At 41.1% G+C, this 22,967-nt stretch overlaps 1 protein-coding gene across 2 annotated transcripts in view; it reads right to left on the reverse strand.

Annotated features, from left to right (window-relative positions):
- Dipk2b (divergent protein kinase domain 2B) overlaps positions 1-22,967 on the reverse strand; it is a 43,015-nt gene that overhangs the window by 12,800 nt on the left and 7,248 nt on the right. For both annotated transcript variants that reach the window (XM_004665777.2, XM_045140438.1), the window contains exon 2: positions 20,497-20,761. In XM_004665777.2, coding sequence (XP_004665834.1) covers positions 20,497-20,761 — 265 coding nt within the window. The remainder of the gene's footprint in view (positions 1-20,496; positions 20,762-22,967) is intronic.

Here is a 22,967-nt window from a genome sequence, read left to right on the forward strand (position 1 = left end):
CCCTGATTAGGACACACAACACACAACAATACTGGGTAGCAGTTAAGGAACTTTCCTGCAAAGCCAAAGGATCCAAGTTCAGTTCCCTAGGACCCACCTAAGAGATGCACAAGGTGGCACCTGCAGCTAGAGTTCATTTACAGTGGCTGGAGGACCTAGTGCACCCATTATCTCTGTCTTTCTTCTATCTCTCTCTGCTTGCAAATAAATAAAAATACTTAGAAAAACTGAGTGTGGTGGTGCACTCCTGTAACACTAGTACTGGGGAGGCTGAGGCAGGAAGATCTCAACTTCCACACTAGCCTGTATAGTGAGATATTATCTTTAAAGAAATGGTATAAGCAGACTGGAGGGATTGCATAGTGGTTAAGGCACTTGTGTACAAAGCCAAAGGACCCAGGTTTGATTCTCCAGTACCCACGCCAAGCCAGATGTACAAGGCAGCACATGCATCTGGAGTTCATTTGCAGTGGATATAGACCCTGGCATACCTATTCTCTCTCTCTCTCTCTCTATATATATATATCTGTCTCTCACTCACTCACTTGCAAATAGATAAATAAATAAATAAATAAATGTAAGTAAATGACTACTTGCCTTGTCATGTTTAAGTAAGAAACCATCTTAGCTGAATATCCTATAATGTCATGCTTGGTGTCTGCCTAGGGTTTCTTCCCCCTTGCTTTCCAATGCCCATTGCTAGCAAACCTTTGGCATTCAAAGGCTCACTTAGTGGTGATCATGGCCCCCTTTTCCACAGGATTGCCGATATCTTGGCTGGTGGAAGTGGTAGCTGGCTTTCCCTTTCTCCTGGAGAGTCTTCTTTCTTTCCTCCCGCCTCCAACTTTAACCTTCCTTCATTCAAAGACTCCAGCGACTTTGCAACTGAAGAATTTGTGGGCCGCTCAAAGATTTTTCACTCTGGAAGATGAAATCATCATTGTAGTAGGCAGTTCAGCTGACAGCTTGGCAAGGAGGACAAGGGACACAGACTGGAACACATTATTTCCTGGTCTGTCATTTTGATTCAGGTGTGCTAAGGCTGGTCAGAATTCTCCACTTGAGCTCTTGCTTTCTATGGGCTGCTGGTTTTTCCTTTTCTTCTTCTTTTTCATCCAATCAGAAGGTAGGAGGCTACGTATACCTGACAACTCTGGTCCAGGAGGCTCAGAGAATTCTGATCGTTAGGAAAATCCTCATAATAGACTGGGGGAGGGCCTTTTAGGCCTTTTTCCCATGCACGCACCCCCCAGTATCAGTCAGGGTCCAATCTGAGGAGCAGAACCATGAGATTTTTCTTTTCAGTGCCAGTGATGCAAACCAGGGCCTTGGAAGGAGTTAGTTACCATCCCAGACTGCACCTCCTTCCTGTTTTTCATCCTAACTCATGTTCTCCCCCTCCTTACTGCATACATCTTGGAGATGGAGGGTAGCTTCATACGGTGCCATTTAATAGGTCTTTTCTGTGGTAGAAAGAAGGGCCAGGCTAGACAGAAAAGCATGCAATCTCCTGGAAGTGAGACAGAAGATCCAAAAGCACACACACACACACACACACACACAGAGAGAGAGAGAGAGAGAGAGAGAGAGAGAGAGAGAGAGAGAGAGAGAGAGAGAGAGATGGGGGGAGGGGGCAGACAGACAGACACAGAGAGGTTGTAAAGCCAGAAATATTACCTAGGCTGTTTTCCCCCTGAGAAGGGCATGTTAGCCATTCAAACCCACTGTCACTACTCTCAATGGCCACTGGGGACTGCATTTCAGGGAAAATCAAAAAGAATTTTGAAATTCTTCCTACAAACTAAGTAGAGTGCTCCAACCATGCACATGGGTTAGGGAACTTGTAAACATATCCCCTGAGTTTGTAGCTAGTTATTCATTAAATAAAAATGTTATCAAAACTTAAATAAAGTGCTTTATATAAACTAAGAGTAATCAAGATGAGTACAAGAGAGCTCTTATCTTCAAAAAATTGATACTCTTGGGAGCCAAAATGACATGCATACCACAAAGTTCATTATGAGTTATAATACAATGAATTCAGTAGGAGGTTATAAACCAGTTTATATGGGAATATAGAAGACATAGTGGTAGGAGGAACCAGGAAGGCTTCACAAAAGATGTAGAATGTGCAGACTTTGAAGAATGAGTAGGATTTTGGTAGGTGGATGTGGTAGTTTGTATATCCCATCATATACTCGGAAGTTTTATTAAAGCTTGTAACTTGGATTTCCTAATGCCTTGCTAGGGGAGGTGTCTCTGGGGAGCAGCTCCTGGGGTCCATCCCTAAGGTGTTTGGGGCAGATCAGATTTTCAGCCTAAATGTATGCAGAGCAGTGTGAGCTCTGCCTGGGTCCTGCTGTTTTGCTGCATGTTTATGCTTGTGGTGCTGGCTGGTAGTGTGATTTCTCCCTGTTTGGATTTGTGAAAGGGAGCCAGTTTCTTTAGCCATTGATGGAACTTACCCTTGGATCTGTAAGCTGGAATAAACCCTTCCTCCTATAAACTCTGTCTGGCTTGGAAGTTCATCCCAGCCATGTGGAGCCAACGACAACAGTGGCTATCTAATGTCAATGTATTTCAAGATGAAGAGTCAGAATTGAGCAAAGTGAAGGAACAGAATGAAAGGCCATGTATAGCCTATGGGGTACAGATATAGATTCATCAAAGAACACTGAGAAAGTCAATTAAAAACAAACCATAAGTCTCTTGAATACTAATTGAGGAATCTAGATTTATGTTCTGTAGCTAATATGCATAATCTTATTAGCAAAGTTATTGCTCACAAAGATGCCATGGGCACCCTTAAAAACTTCTAATGGAAATTAAATTCGGCTTGGCAAAATGTATTCAAAGATGTAAATATATTGATGTCTTTTGATCTAGTAGTTCTACTATAGCAAAGCAGCAAAGCACCAAAGCAAAATATTTAAGTGTATCACTTTTATAGTCTCAAAACAGGCTCGCGTTTAAGTCCAAGTTCCCAAATGTCCTATCTGCATGAGCTTTGGAATATATATATTGTTCTAAGTCTCAGCTTGCTCACATATGCAATGGAAGCAAGAATGTCTCATAAGGTTCTGAAGATCAACTGTGGTAAATGTATATGAAGCATTCTTGGTCCATAGAAGGTAATCAGTATGTGGCAGTTTTAAAAAAGATATTTGGCACAAGAATATAATATAAAATTGAGGCAAAATCTTTGTAAAAGATATTCCTTGTGCATCATTTCTGATCACACAGAATCAAGCATAGCAAACAGTCAACAATAATAAATAAAATTTTGTAGGATCCATGTGATGAAATGATGCTTATAAGGAGATTCAGTGGAAAGACAATATGAGGTGTAAAATTAAGCCATAGAGGGATATTCAGTACTATACTTATATAGTACTTATCTGTAGCCAAGTTCAATACATCTAGAAAAAAGTTCAGAAGTACAGATCATCACCTCCAAGCAAGTTGTTGGTCAGGGGAGCCCCTGAGGCCCCTAAAACAATAAGGATATTATCAATACTCTTAGTTACCCACCAGAACTAGATAGTAAGGTCCTATTGCTGAAGATACCACATGTTGTGGTCACAAGTCACTGAAAAATCAAGCTGTAACTGGGCTGGAAGCCACCTTCCTGCTAGCTAGCTGCCATAGTGCTGAACAGTGTTATGTAGGCTGCTGGGATATAAAAGTCATCAATAGTCTTAACCAGCAGTGGATCCTGTAAGTTACACAGCTAACCAGTCAGGTAAAATGTGCCTATGGGTACATTAGTAGCAGATAATTAATAGGGAGTAACTAACTATCTCTGATTGGACTTGAGGCTTGTGCAGTGGGAAGGAATTCATGGTACTGAAAACTGACTCAGAAGCATATGGCTTGGAAGGACATAGGTCCTAGAAAGAAGCTCTCACTGTTCTTTGGCTAAATTGATACATTAAACGGATCAAATTATCTTCTAAATGTATATGTTTATGTTCACTGATTAATGCTTTTTCACTTTTAGTTAGAAGCTTATTTTCACAGATGGTGGTGAATACTGAGAAGACTCAAGACTCATCAAGGTGATGAGAAGAAGAGAAAGCCCAGTGCTTAACATTGGATGAGTCAGTGCAGAGGAAGTGGTGGAAAGAACATTAGTGCTGCTCTCACAGCTAGTGGGAGGAGCTTTTCTGTGGAGATGGAGGTAAACGCTGAGAGGCTCAAAACTTATCAGAGCTGAAAATAAGAGAATGTTGAGAGCTCAACACTAGTAAGACATCTTTATCACACCTTCCAAGGCTCAAGGAACACTGAGGAAGAGGGGTCAGAAAGAATGTAAGAGTCACAGAGTGGGAAGGAATACTCTGGGACACCATCCTCCAGACATGAGCTGAGTAGTGCATTCCTGACCTCACAGTGGTTGCTGTAACTCCCACAAGACCTGAACAGTTTTGAGTCCATCAACATTTTCATATGTAGGAGGACAAAACTAATGAGACATCAAAACTGAGGAAGGACCACTTGGAAAGAGGAGGGTGTTCAGTGGAACAGGAGTGGGACAGGGAGAGGGAGAATGAAAAATGATAATTGGATGGAAATATGATCAAATTACAGTATGTTAATATTTTAGCTACCTTCTCATTGCTGGGACAAAGCCCCTAACCAAAAGTAGTTGATGAGAAGAATGTTTTTATTTTTGGCTTACAGTTTCAAGGGGAAGCTCCATGATGGCAGGGGAAAGTGTGGCATAAGCAGAAGTTGGAAATCACCTCTGACACAACAGGTGGAAAACAACAGCAGCAGAGTGAGCCCATCTCTGGCAAGGGGAGCTGGCTATAATATCCCTAAATACACCCCCCAATAATACACCTCCTTTGGCTGGGGTCTGCCTCCCAAATTTCCATTAGTTGGGGACCAGATATTCAGAACATATGAGTTTATGGGGGACATATGATTCAAACCAGCACAGCTCATTTATTAAAGCTCTAAATAAAAAAATCTTAAAGAAAAATGTCTAAAAGGAAAAATTCTTATGTAAAGCAGTTTTTGCCTTTGTTATAATTTCTGTTTCCTTACTTTCTTACATTTTTGTGGTGCTCATTTCGTTTAATGGTTCTAGGGATGAAACCCAGGGCCTTGAACATGATAAGCAAGAATCTCACCATAGAACTACACCCCTAGCCCTGACTTTTGGAAATATATAGGCTTTATAAATATTTATAATGAGTATAGTTTTCACTCAGTATCAAAGGAGGATTATTTCTAGGGCTGTTCTGTAGGTGCTAAAAGCCATGGATGCACAAGTTCCTTACATAAAATTATATATAGTATTTATATAAAATCTAGGTTGCACACTCTCCTGAATATGCTTAATCATTTCTAAATTACTTAAACTACTGTTATGGTTTAAATCCAAAATGTCTGCCACAGGCTCGTGTTTTGATACATTGTTCCCCAGGTAGTAGCACTGTTTTGAGGGCCTTTAAGAGGTAGGGCCTAGCTGTTGGTAGTAGGTCACTAGGCATGGACTGATCTTAGAGTCTTTGCTTTCTGGTCTGCCATGATTTGAGGAACCTCTACTGCATTCTTACTGCCAATGACAGCCCTGAACAGAAACCAACATTTCCTTCTTTAAGTTGTTCTGTCAGCTATTGTGACAATGATGGGAAATAACTAATTCAAATATTTAATTTAATATAAATTCTATATAAATAGTAGTTGTGTAATATTTAAGGGATAATGATAAGAGGTCTATCATATGTAGTATGAATGCAATCTTCTTTTAACTATTTTAAATCCATGTTTAGTTGAATTGACAGATGTAGAAACCTTGAATATGGTTGGTCAACTATATGTTGATTTGATAATTAGAAATCCAAGTTAAAAAGTGAAGATAGGTTTCCATCTTGAAAGGGAAAAGATTATGTTTTAGGAAAGGATAGTAGGGAGCCAGGTTGAAGATGTGTTTGAGAAAGATGAAAGCTAAGCAAACAGGTCCCATGGCCCTTTGAAGCTGGCAAGAAATGGTGCCTTTCTACCTCCCAATGAATAGGAAAAACTGAGTGTGCTATGTAGGAGGAGCACTTAGTTGAGAGAGTTTTCTGCACTTGGCAGAGAATTATGATTGTTACAGGTTAATTAAAATAACAAACAACAGATTTCTCTCTTAAATTATACAAAGTAAGAAATCAGTACAACTACTTTGGAAAATTTTGTGGCAGTATCTACACAAACCATTCATATGTAATGCTATTATACTGTAGTTACACTTCATCCTTCTGTTCAGCAGTAGACACATACAAGAATGTTGGAGTCAATTTTAATTCACAATGACCCAAATTGTACACAACTCAAATTTTCATTCACAGTAGAATTTATGTGGTATCATCATATAGTCAACTATTATGCTTCAATGAAAATAAAAACAAGCTATTGATTCATGCAATAATGTGGGTAGGTAGAATGACTTTACATTATAATATTCTAATATTACATTATCCCTTTTAACTTAAGTTCACAAACATGTAAAACTAACCCAGGGCCATTTAATCCAAAATTGTGGCTACTTTCAGGAGGGAATAAGGTGACCTACTCTTTGGTTGATCAGGGACTGGGAGGTTTCCTGGTATGCAGTACTTTCAGTGCTAAACCCAGGTAGTTCCAAGCAAAAATCTTTTTTTTTTTTTTTTGATTTTTTGAGATAGGGTCTCACTGTAGCTCAGGCTGACCTGGAATTCACTCTGGAGTCTCAGGGTGGCCTCAAACTCATGGCAATCCTCCTACCTCTGCCTCCCAAGTGCTGGGATTAAAGGCGTGCGCCACCACGCCCGGCTTCCAAGCAAATTCTGATGGTTCATCATCCTAGGAGGGGATATGAGAGAGCCTTCTGAAGGTCCAGAAATATCCAGTGGCCATGAAGAAACACAAACATGATTTTTTATATGAGTATATACTTAAGATTTATATATTCATATATGTAATTTAAACTTTAATTATAAATCTTTAAAAGCAGCTGTATGTGAGCCAAGTATTAAGCATGTACCTAAAATCCCAGCACTCAAGAAAAATCATGAGTTTGAGGACAGCCTGGGCTCTATAGCAATATTCTATCTTAAAAAAAAAAAGACTAAAGTAAACCAACCAACTAACCAAATAAGCAAATGAAAACTAAACCACCCCTTTATTTCGCATTGCTGAACAGGGCCAAAGCAAGAATTTTGGTAGCTAACAAAATTAAGTTCCAGTTTGGATTTCTAATGTTTGCTTCTCTTCCTTGTCAGATGTTGGGGGTTTGGTCTAAAAAGGTTTAACAAGATGTGGTGAGCAGGAATGCAAAACCAGATGGACCAAAGGGGCTGCATTGTTCTGAGTGGGTCCTCTGACCCAAAGCTCCACAGAATGATGAAAACAAAAAAAAATGAAGTTATAAACTTTGCAGGAAAATGGATGGATCTGGAAAGGATTAAACTAAGTGAGGTAACCCAGGCCCAGAAAGCCAAATGTCACATGTTCTTTCTCATATGTGGATCCTAGCTACAAATGACTGGACTTTTGTGTGAGTAGGAAGAAAACTCAGTAGCATAGGGCAGTAAGCTAGAAAGGACATATTAAGGGAATAGAAAGGGAAAGAGGGAGGACTTAATAGGATGGTATTGTATATATGTAAGTAGAACAGATTAATGGGGTAAAAAGGCCTAAGGAGGTCAGGGGAAGAGATTGAGTAAAGGAAAGGTGGAGGGAGGGCTGGTCAAAATCTAAATGGATATAAATAAGTCATATGGAAACCTTTTTTGGACAATGGAACACACAGGAGCCATAGATTGTTACTAGAAAAGTTTCAGTGCCAGTGAGCTGTTGGCCCAGGAGATCCCTGATGTCCCAAAACATTATAGGCTATTGCCAAAGCTCTTGGTTTCCCACCAGGAATAGATGGTAAGACCCTATTGCTGAAGACTCCACATATTTGGGCTGCAAGGTCACTGAGAAACCCTTCTGGAGCTGAGCTGAAAACCTCCTCCACATAGACCAGCTGACAGAAAGCTGGAAAAAGCTATGCTGCATGCAGTTCAATGGAAGAAAGAGAAATCACCAGTGAAGATACCCAACAGTGGACACCGCAAGCCTTATATTTAGCCAGTCAGGCCAAATGAGACAATGGGTGCAATAGTGGCATAGTTGTTATGGGGAAACCAAGAGCCCTCTATTTTTACTGGAGGCCCACTCCATGGGTGGGAATACATCCCTGATACTGAAAACCTACAACAGGGGTAGTCATGAGCCCTAGGGGTATAATGTCTGCTGCTGTCTGGCTAAATGTATATACTATGCTCACCAAACTGCCCAGTAAGCACTTCTCTTAATGTTCATACACATGTATTAATACTACTCTCACTTTTGGTTAGGGAAGCTACTCTTTTTAGATGGCAATGACCTTGGGATGACTCAGAAGGCACCATGGTGCTGAGAAGTGACAGAGGAGTGCTCAGCACTAAAATATCTCAATCACACCTTCCATGGCTCAAGGTCCATTGTTGAAAAAGTGGCAGAAAGAATTTAAGAGCCAAAGGAAGGGTAGGACTCCTTACAATGTGCTCCTTCAGACACAAAATGGTCTGGATATCCATGACCTCACAGTGCCTGACACTACCTACACAAGACCATCATAATAGGAGGAAAAGATCATGACATCAAAATAAAAGAGAGACTCATTGAGAGAGGGAGGGGATATGATGGAGAGTCGAGTTCCAAAAGGGAAAGTGGAGGGAGGGAGGGAATTATCATGGGATATTGTTTACAATCATGGAATTTGTCAATAAAAAAACAAATAAAAAGCAATCATGCAAACAATATTGCTGAACCATGGGCCATTGATGCATGGAACAGATCAGATGTGAAAATTCATGTTTTGATATTCAAAATGAACAAGGAGATAGATGGGACAAAGCAGTGACTAGAAGTTCATCCAAGATCATACTTAATATTCTAAAATGGGTTATTAGCAAGATGACTTGTGATCCTATGGAGGAACCCATGATCCTATAGAACAACTGAGAATTATTTTAATCAAATTATTCCATTCCAACTTACTTCATTCCTCCATTCATTGACCTGGTTATTTGATTTTTTTTAATCAGAAAAATGGAATAGACTTTGCATATATGAACTTTAGTGAGATATTTAACAATGATTCTCATTATAACACTGAAGATTTTGGCTGCTATAAAGTGAAGATGATTAGTAATTGATGAACTGGATTTGCCTAAAGAAAATGAATGGGTTAATTCTTATGATGCAATAAAGCTTATTCTTTGTCCCTGCCCTGTTTCTGTTTAACAATGTGTGTATGTGTGTGTGTGTGTGTGTGTGTGTGTGTTTGTGTACACGCATGTATGGATGCATATGGACATGCAGGTGTGTGTGTATGTGTGTGGAGACCAGAGGACAACTTTAGGTGTCACTCCTCAGGTACCATCTACCTTTTTTGAGACAGGGTCTCTCACTGGTCTGAAGTTTGCTATGTATGAATCTATCTCTACCTCCCTAGCGTTGGAGATCACAAGTATACCCCACTATGCCTATCTTTTTTTTTTACATGGCTTCTGGGGATTGAACTCAGGTCCTCATGTTCAATAGCAAGCACTTTACAGATTGAACTATCTCCACAGCACCCTGTTTAACAATTTTATTGATAAATAGTACCTAGCTAAAAGTTATTGTTCATCAAAACTGAAAATGAGGGCTGGAGAGATGGCTTAGCAGTTAAGCGCTTGCCTCTGAAGCCTAAGGACCCCGGTTCGAGGCTCGGTTCCCCAGGTCCCACGTTAGCCAGATGCACAAGGGGGCACACGCATCTGGAGTTCACTTGCAAAGGCTGGAAGCCCTGGCGTGCCCATTCTCTCTCTCTCCCTCTATCTCTCTTTCTCTCTGTGTCTGTCGCTCTCAAATAAATAAATAAAAAAACAAAACAAAACAAAACAAAACTGAAAATGATGATATGTTAGTAGTCCAATAAAGTATTACAATCAAGTGGATAGATCACAGTAATAGACTTAATCTATGATAATAGTTAATGAGATAAAGAAATGGTACTGCTCTTATAAGCTGAAATCTAACAAAAGAATGGGTTTTAGTTGATATAATGTTTACTATGCTTTGATATGAGAGCCATGATCAGATGGCGAAAAGAACTGGAGATGTTTAGACTTTTCATTATATGGTAAGATAGATGATCCTTTAACTTATAGAAATGATGGAAAGAGCTTGAAGGTTTGAGCTGCAGAGATTTAGGTTTTTTGTTGTTGTTGTTGTTGTTGTTTTTCGAGATAGGGTCTCACTCTAGCCCAGGCTGACCTGGAATGCACTATGGAGTCTCAAGGTGGCCTCAAACTCACAGCAATCCTCCTACCTCTGCCTCCCGAGTGCTGGGATTAAAGGTGTGTGCCACTATGTCTGGCAAGATTTCAGTTTTATTTGAAGAACCTAGGACATATATTTCTGTGACTAGAAATGTATTTTAATCTTTAAAAAACTGTTATATTGTTCTATGGTCTATACATACATACATACATACATACATACGTGTGTGTGTGTGTGTGTGTGTGTGTGTGTGTGTGTGTGTGTCTTATTGTTTCACTGAAAAGGTTTACAAAATACACCTTCCACCGAACTTCTGATAACTGTTAGAGAGAAGAGTTAACACAACTGAGAAAATTATGACTGCTATAAGCAGCCCTGTGTTAGAACTAAACTAATATACGTTTTTGTATCTTTTTTTACTGTTCCTCCATTGTAATGACCAAACTTATATTGACAGCTGTGTAATACAACACTGGACTGATGTCTCCTTTTCCTATGAACAGTGATTGGCAAAGGCTAAATCATAGATAGCAGTAATATGCAATTTTCATCACTGTTATTTTCTTAACATTATAATTTCAGTTATTTTCTTTGTGGCTCTAAAGACAATACTTTTATGTTCCTGATTTGGTAGGTTCTCTCTCATCTCATTCTAGTTCAGGCTGACCTGGAACTTACGGTAATTTTCCTACCTCAGCCTCATGAGTGCTGGGATGAAAGGAGTGAGCCACCATACCTGACATTATAGCAGTCTTCTTTTTTTTTTTAATTTTTTTTTTTTTATTTGAGAGCGACAGACACAGAAAGAAAGACAGATAGAGGGAGAGAGAGAATGGGTGCGCCAGGGCTTCCAGCCTCTGCAAAAGAACTCCAGACGCGTGCGCCCCCTTGTGCATCTGGCTAACGTGGGACCTGGGGAAGCGAGCCTCGAACCGGGGTCCTTAGGCTTCACAGGCAAGTGCTTAACTGCTAAGCCATCTCTCCAGCCCTAGCAGTCTTCTTTTATCTGCAGGTGATATACTTCAGGATGTTTCATGGATGCATAAAACTAAGTCTAAATATACTGTTTTCCCTCATACCGAAGAAGTTTAGTATGTAAATTATATACAATAAGAGATTAACAACAATAACTAATAGTAAAATATAGCAATTAGAACAATATACTGTAGTGAGATTTATTTGAAACTTATGAATTATTTACTTCTGGAACTTTCCACTTAATATTTTTGGACCATGGTTGACTGCAGATAATAGAAACTGCAAAGTGATAGTGCAGATGCTTGGGGTGGTGGAGGGGGTACTATACATCAAAATAGAGGTTGTGAGATTTCAAAGGAAGAATTTCATAGCAAGAACAGAGGACGGCTTTATGTCCTTAAAAGGGACTTGGCTGACTAACATGCAGATTCAGGGAGAGTTGAAAGCCCTGTACAGACAAAGCTTGCTTTGGATGGCCTGTCTTGATGATTGTTCTGGCTTCAGTTATGTTTTGGCTAGAGGCCTGTCTCTATTCTGCATTTGAGCATCATCTGGAAGGGCCTCCTGGTGAACTGTCTTATGTCTACATTTCCCCTCATGTTTTTGTTGTTGTTTCTCTTTTCTCTTTCAACTTGTCTGTCTCAAGACTGGCAAAGACTTTCAGGGTATCCTCAGGAGCCATGTTAGTGAACAGAGTGGGGGATTTATTAGTCCCTTTTCTCTGAATCTATAATACAATGGGTGCCTGGAAATTAATAAATCTCAGTCCCATTCCAAAATAACCCTTTTGTCACAAATGTGAGCTGGCAAGTCTCACTGATTTTAACACTAGACAAATTACATTATTCAAAATCTTAGTTGGTTTAACTCTCAGCAATTGTATGATTGGAATGAGAAAGCAGGCTATGGAGACTCTTGTATCCATTCCACAATATCTTTCCAGTTCACTCTCAAAACTTCTATGGGCAACAAAACATCACAGTGACTATTTCCTAAGGGTCACTGGAAGCAAGGTCTCATGGTGTCATAGTCACTATGTACCTCTGATGGGGCTCTGATCTGAAAGACACTTCAGAGAACATTAAGGGAATAAATAATATTGTTCCATGTACGACTGGAGAGGCAATTTTGGTTGCTTTAATTTCCTTTTCCACTAATAGTCATTTAGTTTTTCTATGCTTTGAGACAAGGTATCACTATGTAGCCCAGGTTAGCCTCAGCCTCTGAAGTTATAGAATTACAGGTATGCACCACTGATGCCGGGCTAGTCGTTTCCTTTTTGACTCCAATGTTGGATATGCTTGATAATGATCCAGCCACCAATGAGCTGGTTTTACTTTTCAGTGTCAATATTTTTTAATTTTTTTTTATTTGAGAGTGACAGACACAGAGAGAAAGACAGATAGAGGGAGAGAGAGAATGGGTATGCCAGGGCTTCCAGCCTCTGCAAACGAACTCCAGACGCGTGCGCCCCCTTGTGCTTCTGGCTAACGTGGGACCTGGGGAGCCGAGCCTTGAACCGGGGTCCTGAGGCTTCACAGGCAAGCGCTTAACCGCTAAACCAGCTCTCCAGCCCCAGTGTCAATATTTTTGAAGGGTCCTTGCCCTGATACTTTGTGAGGAATTAAAATATTTATACTCTGAAAAGTAGCTGTGAATCAAAGACAAAATTTGCATTTTTATTAAAGCACTTAAATCTACACTGTCTTGTATAAGAATTAATGTGGTACCGTCTGTCTTCACACTGAGGTTTCATCTTGTCTGGATGCCCTGATACCCTCTTACTTCCTAGTGTAGGTCCTGTTAGTGGCCCTTAATTATTTTTAATTAAATTTAAGGAAAAATGAATTTGCCCTGTTTGGTAGTTACATACGAGCCTGTATTTTGGTTGAATGATTAAAGTTCGTTTTGGTTAATTTGCCCATTTTTCCCATCCTATCTTTGGTTAATTTTTCTATTTTCCCCATCCTATTTATTTAAAGAAATGGAGCCTTAGGAAATAAAATTGCCAGCAGCTGTCCTTGTTTAAACAAAGCTGCTTGAACACTCCATATTGCCATCTAGTGGGGAAAAGCTTCTCTGCTGTTTAGTCCGTTCTCGGAGGAGGAAGAAATCCGCTCAGTGTTTACATCCGGCCACAAGCAGATCGGATGGATGGTCCTTGTGGGGATGGGAGGCAGACGCAGCAGGAAGGATTTGTGTTTTCCTTCCGGCAGCCACGAGCTGGTTGAGGTGCTTCCTCCTTTGAGCTGGGCATACGTGCAAAGGAAGCTTTCTTTGTGGTTGTACAAACAAGCACATCATGGAAAACTGAGTGGTGCTCTTGGCTGGGCGTCCATTAAGTTGTGGGACATTCCCATCCGAACAATGCAGCTTTCATAAGAGAAAAACCACGAGTTTAGTAGCGTAAGTGCTCTTTCTCACACACACACTAAGGGCGCTGGCCTAGATCCCTATTGGTAAACAGCTCTTGAGGAAACCAGGGGAGACCCATTTAAGTGGAGCACGGAGAGAATCCCCCAGGGCTGGCCTGCCTGCTGGCTGAGCTGGCATTGGGCCATTTAAGTTGAAGGAGGAGCCACATCTGCCCCACCCCCTCCGATAGTAGTAGTCCTCTATTTGATGCCTGAAACTCCCATATAATTATAAAGAGATCAGGATTTCCAAATCAGAAATTAGGGCTCATGTCTGATGGATTATCAGAAAAATAGGGCGGTGCTGTCCAGCCAAACCTGACATGAGTGGTCATTCAGAGACATTATCTTATTCCAGATGAGATCAAAGGCAGAAGCTGCTGGCTTGAAACACTATCAAGAAAGATTCTGCAGCCACATCTGGGTTTAGTAGGTGAAGAACACAGGATTTAACAGTTGTCCCTCACAGATGCTCAGTCCCTAATATAAAATGCAATAGTATTTGTGTAGAACCCATACGCATCTATTTCCATACTTTAAATCATCTCTAGATGACTTACGGTATTCTATGTCATACATACTTGTTATGCTCTATTGTTTAGGGAAAAATAGTAAGGGAAAAGTCTATACATGGTTAGTACAGACAGATTTAAAAAATATTTATTATTTATGACAGAAAGAGACAGAGAGAAATGGGCATGCCAGGGCCTCTAGTCACTGCATACGAACTCCAAAACTTATGCATCTGACTTTCATGGGTCCTGGGGAATCTAACCAGGGTCCTTAGGCTTCGCAGGCAAATGCAGTAACCACTAAGCAGTTTCCCCAGTCCCCTTGTTTTTTTTAGGGCAGGGTTTCACTGTGTTGCTTAGGCTGGTCTAGAATGCCTGAACTCAGGGGTTTCTCCTGCTTCAGCATCCCAACATATCTGGGACTACAAGTTCATACCACCATGGACTATTTTGGACTTGTGATTGGAGGAATCCACAGGTGTGGAGCTTGCAGACATTTGGGACTGACAATATTAGGAAGGTCTGAGACAGTCATGTATGGACTCATGGGAATATTGCACTATTGACTTTGGACTCACATTATTTCTTGGAGAGTGAAGAGTGTAATGCTACTAGCTGCTAACATTTTGGCAGGGGCTAAATTAAGATGTTAGCTCCAAGAGAATGGAATCACAAGACAGGTTAACCTTTTAGTGACTTGTCTTTCTGATTAGCATATATTCATTGTACATAGTACTGGCTTGTCTAAAGACATTTTCATATGAGAATAAATGTACTTTGATTATACTCCCTCATGCTTTCTTTTTTAGTGAGGTAAAATGCATATAACATAAAATCCACTACTTTCAACACAATCTTTTGAGATTAACTGTTACTATATTGTGCAGTCTAGCTTCAAGCTTGCCATTCTCCCCGTTTCATACTCCCAAGCATAGACAGTTTAGTCATTTTTAAAGTATACAATTAGGTGGCTTTTAGTACATCACCACTTTCCTCTTTATAAAATCAATTTCTAACTTCATTTGACAATTTTCATACATGATAATGTCACTTGATCATAATTACCTAATTCCCTACCCATACCTTCTTTTGTGCCTCCACCATGTCCATTCCCCTTGACTGAACTCCTTCTTTCCAACAAGACTCTCTCATATATATATATATATATATATATATATATATATATATATATATATATATATATATTTATTTGAGAGTGACAGACAGAGACAAAGACAGATAGAGGGAGAGAGAGAGAATGGGCGAGCCAGGGCTTCCAGCCACTGCAAACGAACTCCAGACGTGTGCGCCCCCTTGGCATCTGGCTAATGTGGGACCTGGGGAACCGAGCCTCGAACTGGGGTCCTTAGGCTTCACAGGCAAGCCCTTAACCGCTAAGCCATCTCTCCAGCCCAACTCTCTTATATTCTGATGACATTAAAAATTATTTATTTACATGGGGGGCGGAGAGAATTGGCATGCCAGGGTCTCTTGCTGCTACAAACTGACTCTAGATACATGCATCACTTTGCACGTGGCTTTACATTGGTGTTGGGGAATTGAATCTAGGCCAGTAGCCTTTTCACGCAAGTGCTTTTAACTTCTGAGCCATACCCTCAGCCCCATGATGACCTCTTCTTTTCAACCTTTTCCATCATCCATCTCAAAATGTTGATTAGCTCATCTTATTTATTTATTTATTTGAGAGTGACAGAGAAAGAAAGAAACAGATATAGAGAATGGGTGCACCAGGGCCTCCAGCCACAGCAAACGAACTCCAGATGCATGTGCCACCTTGTGCATCTGGATTACATGGGTTCTGGGGAATTGAGCCTCAAACTGGGGTCCTTAGTCTTCACAGGCAAGCACTTAACTGCTAAGCCATCTCTCCAGCCCTGATTAGCTCATTTTTGTGGAGGACTTGTTGAAGTTGCAATAGCCACTAAGAAGTTATAATATAACAGTCACTTTATGTCAGGAAGATAGTGTCCCAAAGTGCTCCTCCCCATCCTCTGGCTCTTACATTCTTGCCACCTACTTGTCCCAGTGTTTCCTGAATCTTGGAGTGGTTCTTACAGTTGTCTGAATTAGCGCTGAGCAGTCAACATTCACTTACTCTCAGCACTTGGGTGAGTTTTGAGTCTCCCCAATATTCACCATCATCTGCAAAAAGAAGCTTCAAAGGTGCAATCAGCACTAATCTATGGAGATAAACATAACCATTACCACTTTCTAATTCCAGAACTTGTTCATCTCTCATAAAAACAAAACAAAAAAAGGTCTGTACCCAATACCCAATTGACAAGCATTCCTGACTTTTCCCTTGACTTCTGCCAATCACCAATCTGCCATTTGTCTCTATGTATTTGCACATTCTGGACATTTCCTGTAAATTAAAACATACATGCTCCTTAGAGTCTGACTTATTTTGCTGAGTATGTTTTCAAAATTCATCCGTTTGACAGAGTGACTTGGTACCTCTTTCCATTTCATCCATCATATCTGGTTATGAATATAACACATTTTATTTATCCATTCATTAGTTGATGGAAGTCTGGGTTGTTCACATTTTTTGGCTCTTATATATAATAACGTTATCAGTATTTTCTGGTAAAGATAGATCTATTTGAAACCTGCTCGGTGAGTTTTGCTAAGAAACAAAGAACAGGCATTTGAGTGATGCCTAGATGAATCCTGGGACTAGGCAAGATGAGCAGGGAACAATGCAGTTGTAAAATCACAAGAGCAAGGAGTCTTTGAAGAGAAAGGAAGTCAGGAAAGAGAGGAGATGGCATCAATAAAGAATCATAATAATTTGACAGCCAGGTGTGGTGACACATTCCTTTAATCCCAGCACTTGGGAGGCAGAGGTCGGTGGATCATCATGAGTTCAAGGCCACCCTGAGACTACATAGTGAATTCCAGGTCAGCCTGGGCTAGAGTGAGACTCTACCTTGAAAATCAGCCCCCCCCAAAAAAAAAGTCGTAATAATTTGTATTTTGGTGTGTAGAAAAAGAATGACTTGTCTAGAATTTATAAAGTGGCTGCTGATAATTTTCTATTTTTATAATGTAGGAAAAATGTAGTGGAAATGAAAAGAGGGGTTAAGGAAGGACCAAAGTAAAGTGAAAATAATTATGATTTGTGTTGTCTTTTCATGGGTGTGGCTTGGGCAGAAAAAAGGGAAACTTGTTAAAATGCCCATCAAATGCAAAATGGAAAAATAGTAGAAAATTTTAGCGTAATAAATTCAAGAAAGGAATTCACTTATTAGAAGAATGCTACATGTATTTCTATAGCAATGGACTTTTCCTAAAGCATCTCATATCTATAAACATCTTAGTGTGAACAAATCAGGCATAACAGTGATAATTTACTGCCATTTGAGAAACAAGAAAATTCGGGCTGGAGAGATGGCTTGGCAGTTAGGTGCTTGCCTGTGAAGCCTAAGGACCCCGGTTCGAGGCTCGGTTCCCCAGGTCCCACGTTAGCCAGATGCACAAGGGGGCGCACGCGTCTGGAGTTCGTTTGCAGAGGCTGGAAGCCCTGGCGCGCCCATTCTCTCTCTCTTCCTCTATCTGTCTTTCTCTCTGTGTCTGTCGCTCTCAAATACATAAATAAAAATTTTTTTTTTAAAAAAAAAGAAAATTCAAACCCAACCCATCCAAATACCTTATGACAGACTGGAGACTCTCAAAATTTGTGAAATAAATACAGTAGAGCCAAATCAAGTCAAAAATTGTCAGAGCTGGGCTGGAGAGATGGCTTAGCAGTTAAGCGCTTGCCTGTGAAGCCTAAGGACCCCGGTTCCAGGCTCGGTTCCCCAGGTCCCACGTTAGCCAGATGCACAAGGGGGCGCACGCGTCTGGAGTTCGTTTGCAGAGGCTAGAAGCCCTGGCGCGCCCATTCTCTCTCTCTCTCCCTCTATCTGTCTTTCTCTCTGTGTCTGTCGCTCTCAAATAAATAAAAAAATTAAAAAAAAATTAAAAAAAATTGTCAGAGCTTGCGAGGGTCTTTGTTCACCCAGAAGCCCTCCTTCTATCGCATTTTTGGAGCAGGAAAGTCAGAGCATAGTAGGGAGGGAAGTTTTATGTTTAAATCTAAAGTCAACTGGTCAATGAATGAAGGACCCAAGTCAGAAACCTGTCCCTTTCCCCTATACTGAGTGATGTTAATTGCTTTGGTCACTGGTGCTTTCCTGTTCACACTACGGAACTAGAACTTTCTGTCTATGTCTGATTCCTCTCCAAATTCCTGGTATAGCAGGGTCACTAAGACTTGTTGAATAGATGGATGTGGACCCCAAATATCTATATTTTCTTCTCATTTTGCTACAACTTTTAGTGGCAGATCTGAGACTCAACCACAGTTTTCAGGCTCCATAGATCTTTCTCCTATAATTTCATGGCCAGGCCCATCCAGACAGATGACACTAGATACCCTAAGGCTGATTTGGACTTGTCAGCTCACATGGAGAAATTCTCAGTCTATCATCATTATGGAAGAATCAAGAGGGCTTGGGAAAAAGACTTTTCCTTAGTTCAAAGTCTAAGGCCAGTCTAGACACCTTGTGTAAAAACTGAAGGTATCTTGTACACCAGGAAGTTTCTCCGTTTGTTATGTTATCCAGGTCCTAGGTTCCTGGGGGAACTGTTGTCATCTGTGTGGGACAAAGCAATAGGGAGGTAGTAAAAGGACATTGGGACAGCTCAGCTTGATTCAATGTTCCATGTGGGGGTAATACCAGCAACAAAACAAACAAACAAAAAGACATTACCCCAGCCCCAATTCAGTCAGTTAAGCCAGAGAAGTTCCCTTTTAGTAGTGGGGAGAAACAGTGTTTTTAGTCTCTCTAGGCCTTCAGCAGACTGCATGCAGCCCAACTATATGAAGGAGGACAGCCTGCTTTATCCAGTCTCCTGATTTCAATGTTAATCCCATCCTAAAATACATTCACAGAAACACTCCAAATATTTGTTTGATCAAATATTTGGGCTTGTTATAGCCCAAGAAGATTGATGGCATAAAAAATACCATCATGGCACACAAACTAAAAACTAAGCCAGGTATTCTCGTTAGATGGGTGAGATATCCTGGAGCTAATAAAACTTCTCTGTTCCATGTCCTTCATCTTGAAGAAGCCAAGGAAGGGTCTGGTAGCACTCATAGCTCAGCTGAGTAGCACTAGGGGCCCATGTGAAGGAGCTCCTGGCTCAGGGAGTGTAAGTAGTCCCCTGGGTATTGACCTGAGAAAGAAAGGGTGAGCCCCCCCTTTTTTTTTTTTTGCAGAAGGTGAGCCACTCCTCTGTCTTCTGTCCCAAGGAACTCAGCTGGATGACTGGGTTGGTTTGCATTATGACCTGACATGATAGTACTGATTGGAACCAATGCAGCATATGATAGCACTCGTAATGTGTTGAAGTTCCAGGGCAGCATACATATGGGGTTGGGGAGTGGGTCCTGAGCTCTCAATGGGAAAGGGTACAGCAGATAATCAGAGCCTGCTTTTGTGATGAGTGGTGTTTGTTTCTGCACAGTGGGAGTAGAAGAGGGAGCTGATTTTCAAAGTGCTTTGTGTTCTGAAAGGAAATATATTTGAGCTCCTCCTCCTCTTCTTCCTATCTCACTTTGCATACCTGGTTGGTGGCCTGGAACTCACTATGTGGATGAGACAGATCTCAAACTTGTGATGATTCTCCTGCGGCTGACTTTTGAGTCCTGAGAGGACAGTGGTGCACCACAATATCCAACCTCTATATGGGAGCTTCTGTAGGAGGAGGCTCACCTGACCTGGGGGTTGGGGAAGGCTTCCAGGAGAAAGTTGCAGGTGAGTTCAATCCTGTCAGGGGATGGGCTAGCAGGGGTCATCGTTAGGGGTGGTAGCTATGTCTCAAATAACCATTGAAAGTCACATCAAAGAGAATAGTGGATGACAATATGATAGAAGTAAATCTTGATTAAATTTGTGTCCCAAGTCACTGTTTTTGTTGTTTGGTTTTTGAGGTAGAATCTTGCTCTAGCCAAGGCTGAGCTGTACTCACCCTGTAGCCCCGGGCTGGCTTTGAACTAGCAGCCATCCTCCTACCTCAGTCTCCCAAGCTGGGATTAAAAGCGTGAGCCACCACGCCGGGCCCAAGTCACTTGGTTTTATAACAGGTCACATTTTATATAGCTCACAACTTCTACCTTTTGTCTGGCTGAGGTGTGAGATGTGAGTGGATCCTCCTGTTAACCTTCCAGTCATGAACTACACACTTACCTCCACCAGGTCAGGTGTGAGGCGTTTGGCTTGCAGCCATTTCTGAAATCTCCCTGTTTTCCGCAGGACACGCTCAATGCTACAGGTCTTTGGGGCTGATGCCGAGGCACAGATTCTCCTGTCGGAGAGCTCATTTTGGTATTTGCTGATCAGCCGAAAGATCTCCACAGGGCGCCAGGTTTTGGAATCATCTGAGTAATTTGCAGGGTAAGAAGGCAAGTAGTGAAGAGGCAATCCGAGGTGGGAAGCCAGCAAGCTGTCAAACCTGTCAAAAGAATAGGATCAGCCTAAGAGCCAGAGGCCAGTGGAGCTGAAGGTCAGGGACATAGATGGCAGCCTGTCTGATCCATTTCTCTTCCATAGACTAAAGTGTTTCAAACTGTTTGTATGAGATGACTGTTTGAATTTTGTCAAACTTACAGAAGTGCATATGTGATGTCAGAAAAGGTGGAGGCAGTGTGGGTCAGACAGAGATTACCCTGTTCATCCAACAGAAGGGCCAGCTATGGCCTTCTGAACTTCTACTGCATGTAGAGAAAGGTACTTTACATTTTTGATTCTTCTCATATCCCCACTTTCACCTTGAAGATAGGGAAACTGAGGCTCATAGAATTGAAGGATCTTGTTCAAGGTCCAACACTATGTTGCCAATTTGGGGTGCAAACCTCAGGCTGTCTGTCTGTCAGCAGACCCCACCATCTTTTCTTCCCTACACCGCTTTCTGACCAGTGTCTGGTCTTGGAACCATAGTTCTCCAAAAGGCTCTTGGGACTGTCCCATTGTATCCTAACCCGATGAGCCCTTAATGCTGCTTTCAGCCCAAGATTTAAGTCATCAGCACCAACCAAGATTCAGTAGACCATGTCTGCTTAATAGTCACGATGGGCTCAGCATGTGTGTAATCATGTGCCATGGCCTGGCCAGTTAAAAAAAATCTATCTATTTATTTATTTATTTATTTATTTATTTCAGAGAGAAAGATAGAGAAGCAGAGAGACAGAGAGTAAGCAGGAATGGGCACACCAGGGTGTCCTGCTGCTGCAAACCAGCTCCAGATGCAGGAACCACTTTGTGCATATGGCTTTATGTAGGTGCTGAGAAATTGAACCCAGACCATCAGGCTCTGCAAGCAAGTGCCTTTAACCTCTCTCCAGTTTCTCTGGCCAGTTTTAAATACTCCTCAGGGAGACATGCATTGGCCTGTTATCATTTGACAATTTCACAGTTGCCCTATTTTAGTATAATTATGCCTCTAATTGTGTGCTAACGTTTCCATTAGGGAAGAATGTTGAATCTGTTTTTGATTTATATATGAAAAGTTACTCAGGAGCTGGGGACATGGCTTAGTGGTCTAGGCACTTGCCTGCAAAGCCTGAGGACCCAGGTTCAATTCTCCATGACTCATGTAAGCCAGATGCACAAGAGGGCACATGCGTCTGGAGTGCGTTTGTAGTGGCTACAGGCCCTGGTGTGCCCATTCTCTCTTTCTCTCTATCTATTTCTCACTCTCTCTCAAATCAATAAATAAAATATTTTTTTAAAGTTACTCAGAAAAGTTTATCTTTGTTATTATTAATAACCGAGGATCATACTACAAATGAAAATCAGGCTATATAATATATAATGTATTTAATTTAAATGGAAATCTTTAATATTATCTATTTATTTATTTATGCACATTCAGAAAGAGACAGAGAGAGGAAAGACACAGAAAGAGAATGGGCATGCCAGGGCACCTAGCCACTGCAAATGAACTCCAAATACATATGCATGCACCATTTTGTGTATCTGGCTTTTCATGAGTACTGGGGACTCAAACTCAGGTTGTTAGTCTTTTCAGTCAAGCACTGAGAAATCTCTTCAGCCCCTAAATAGGAATCTTTACATTCTTGTTATTGAACATGATTGTGCAACCTCATGATGAGTTTTGGATGCATTAGATTGTCTTGTTAATTTTCTCACTTATATGATTCTGCTTTGCCCCAAATCACTGCAAGCTCTGCCCTCTATTTTTTCTTATTTATTTGCAGTGATGGTGATGAATCCAGGGCCTTGTGCATGCTAGGCAAGCATTCTATCACCTAACAACACCACCAGTTCTTTCCTATTGTTTTTATAGCAAGACAAGCCACAGAGTAGTTTGCAAGGGCAAAAGCATTAAGGGACTTGTCCAGCTCAAGTCTCCGGACTGGCCTCTCACATTTGGAGAGATGCTACAAAGGAAACGGTCAGCAAGCAGTTTCTGCAGTGCAACTCTCCAGACTGCAATGGAAATTGGCACAATGGATTCTATTCAAGAATATTACCACAAAGACATCAAAAAAGGTGGAACATGATCAAATTGAAATACATCCATTTTACTGGAAGTTTCTGAATAACCATGGGAAACGATTCTGCCTTCTGGGAGGACCAAGAAGGGCCTAGGGCCCAAAGGCAGTTCCATTTCCAGTGGCTTTTCTTACACAGGTACT

The sequence above is a fragment of the Jaculus jaculus genome, chromosome X (genome assembly GCF_020740685.1).
Source record: "Jaculus jaculus isolate mJacJac1 chromosome X, mJacJac1.mat.Y.cur, whole genome shotgun sequence".
In the NCBI taxonomy this organism is placed as follows: domain Eukaryota; kingdom Metazoa; phylum Chordata; class Mammalia; order Rodentia; family Dipodidae; genus Jaculus; species Jaculus jaculus.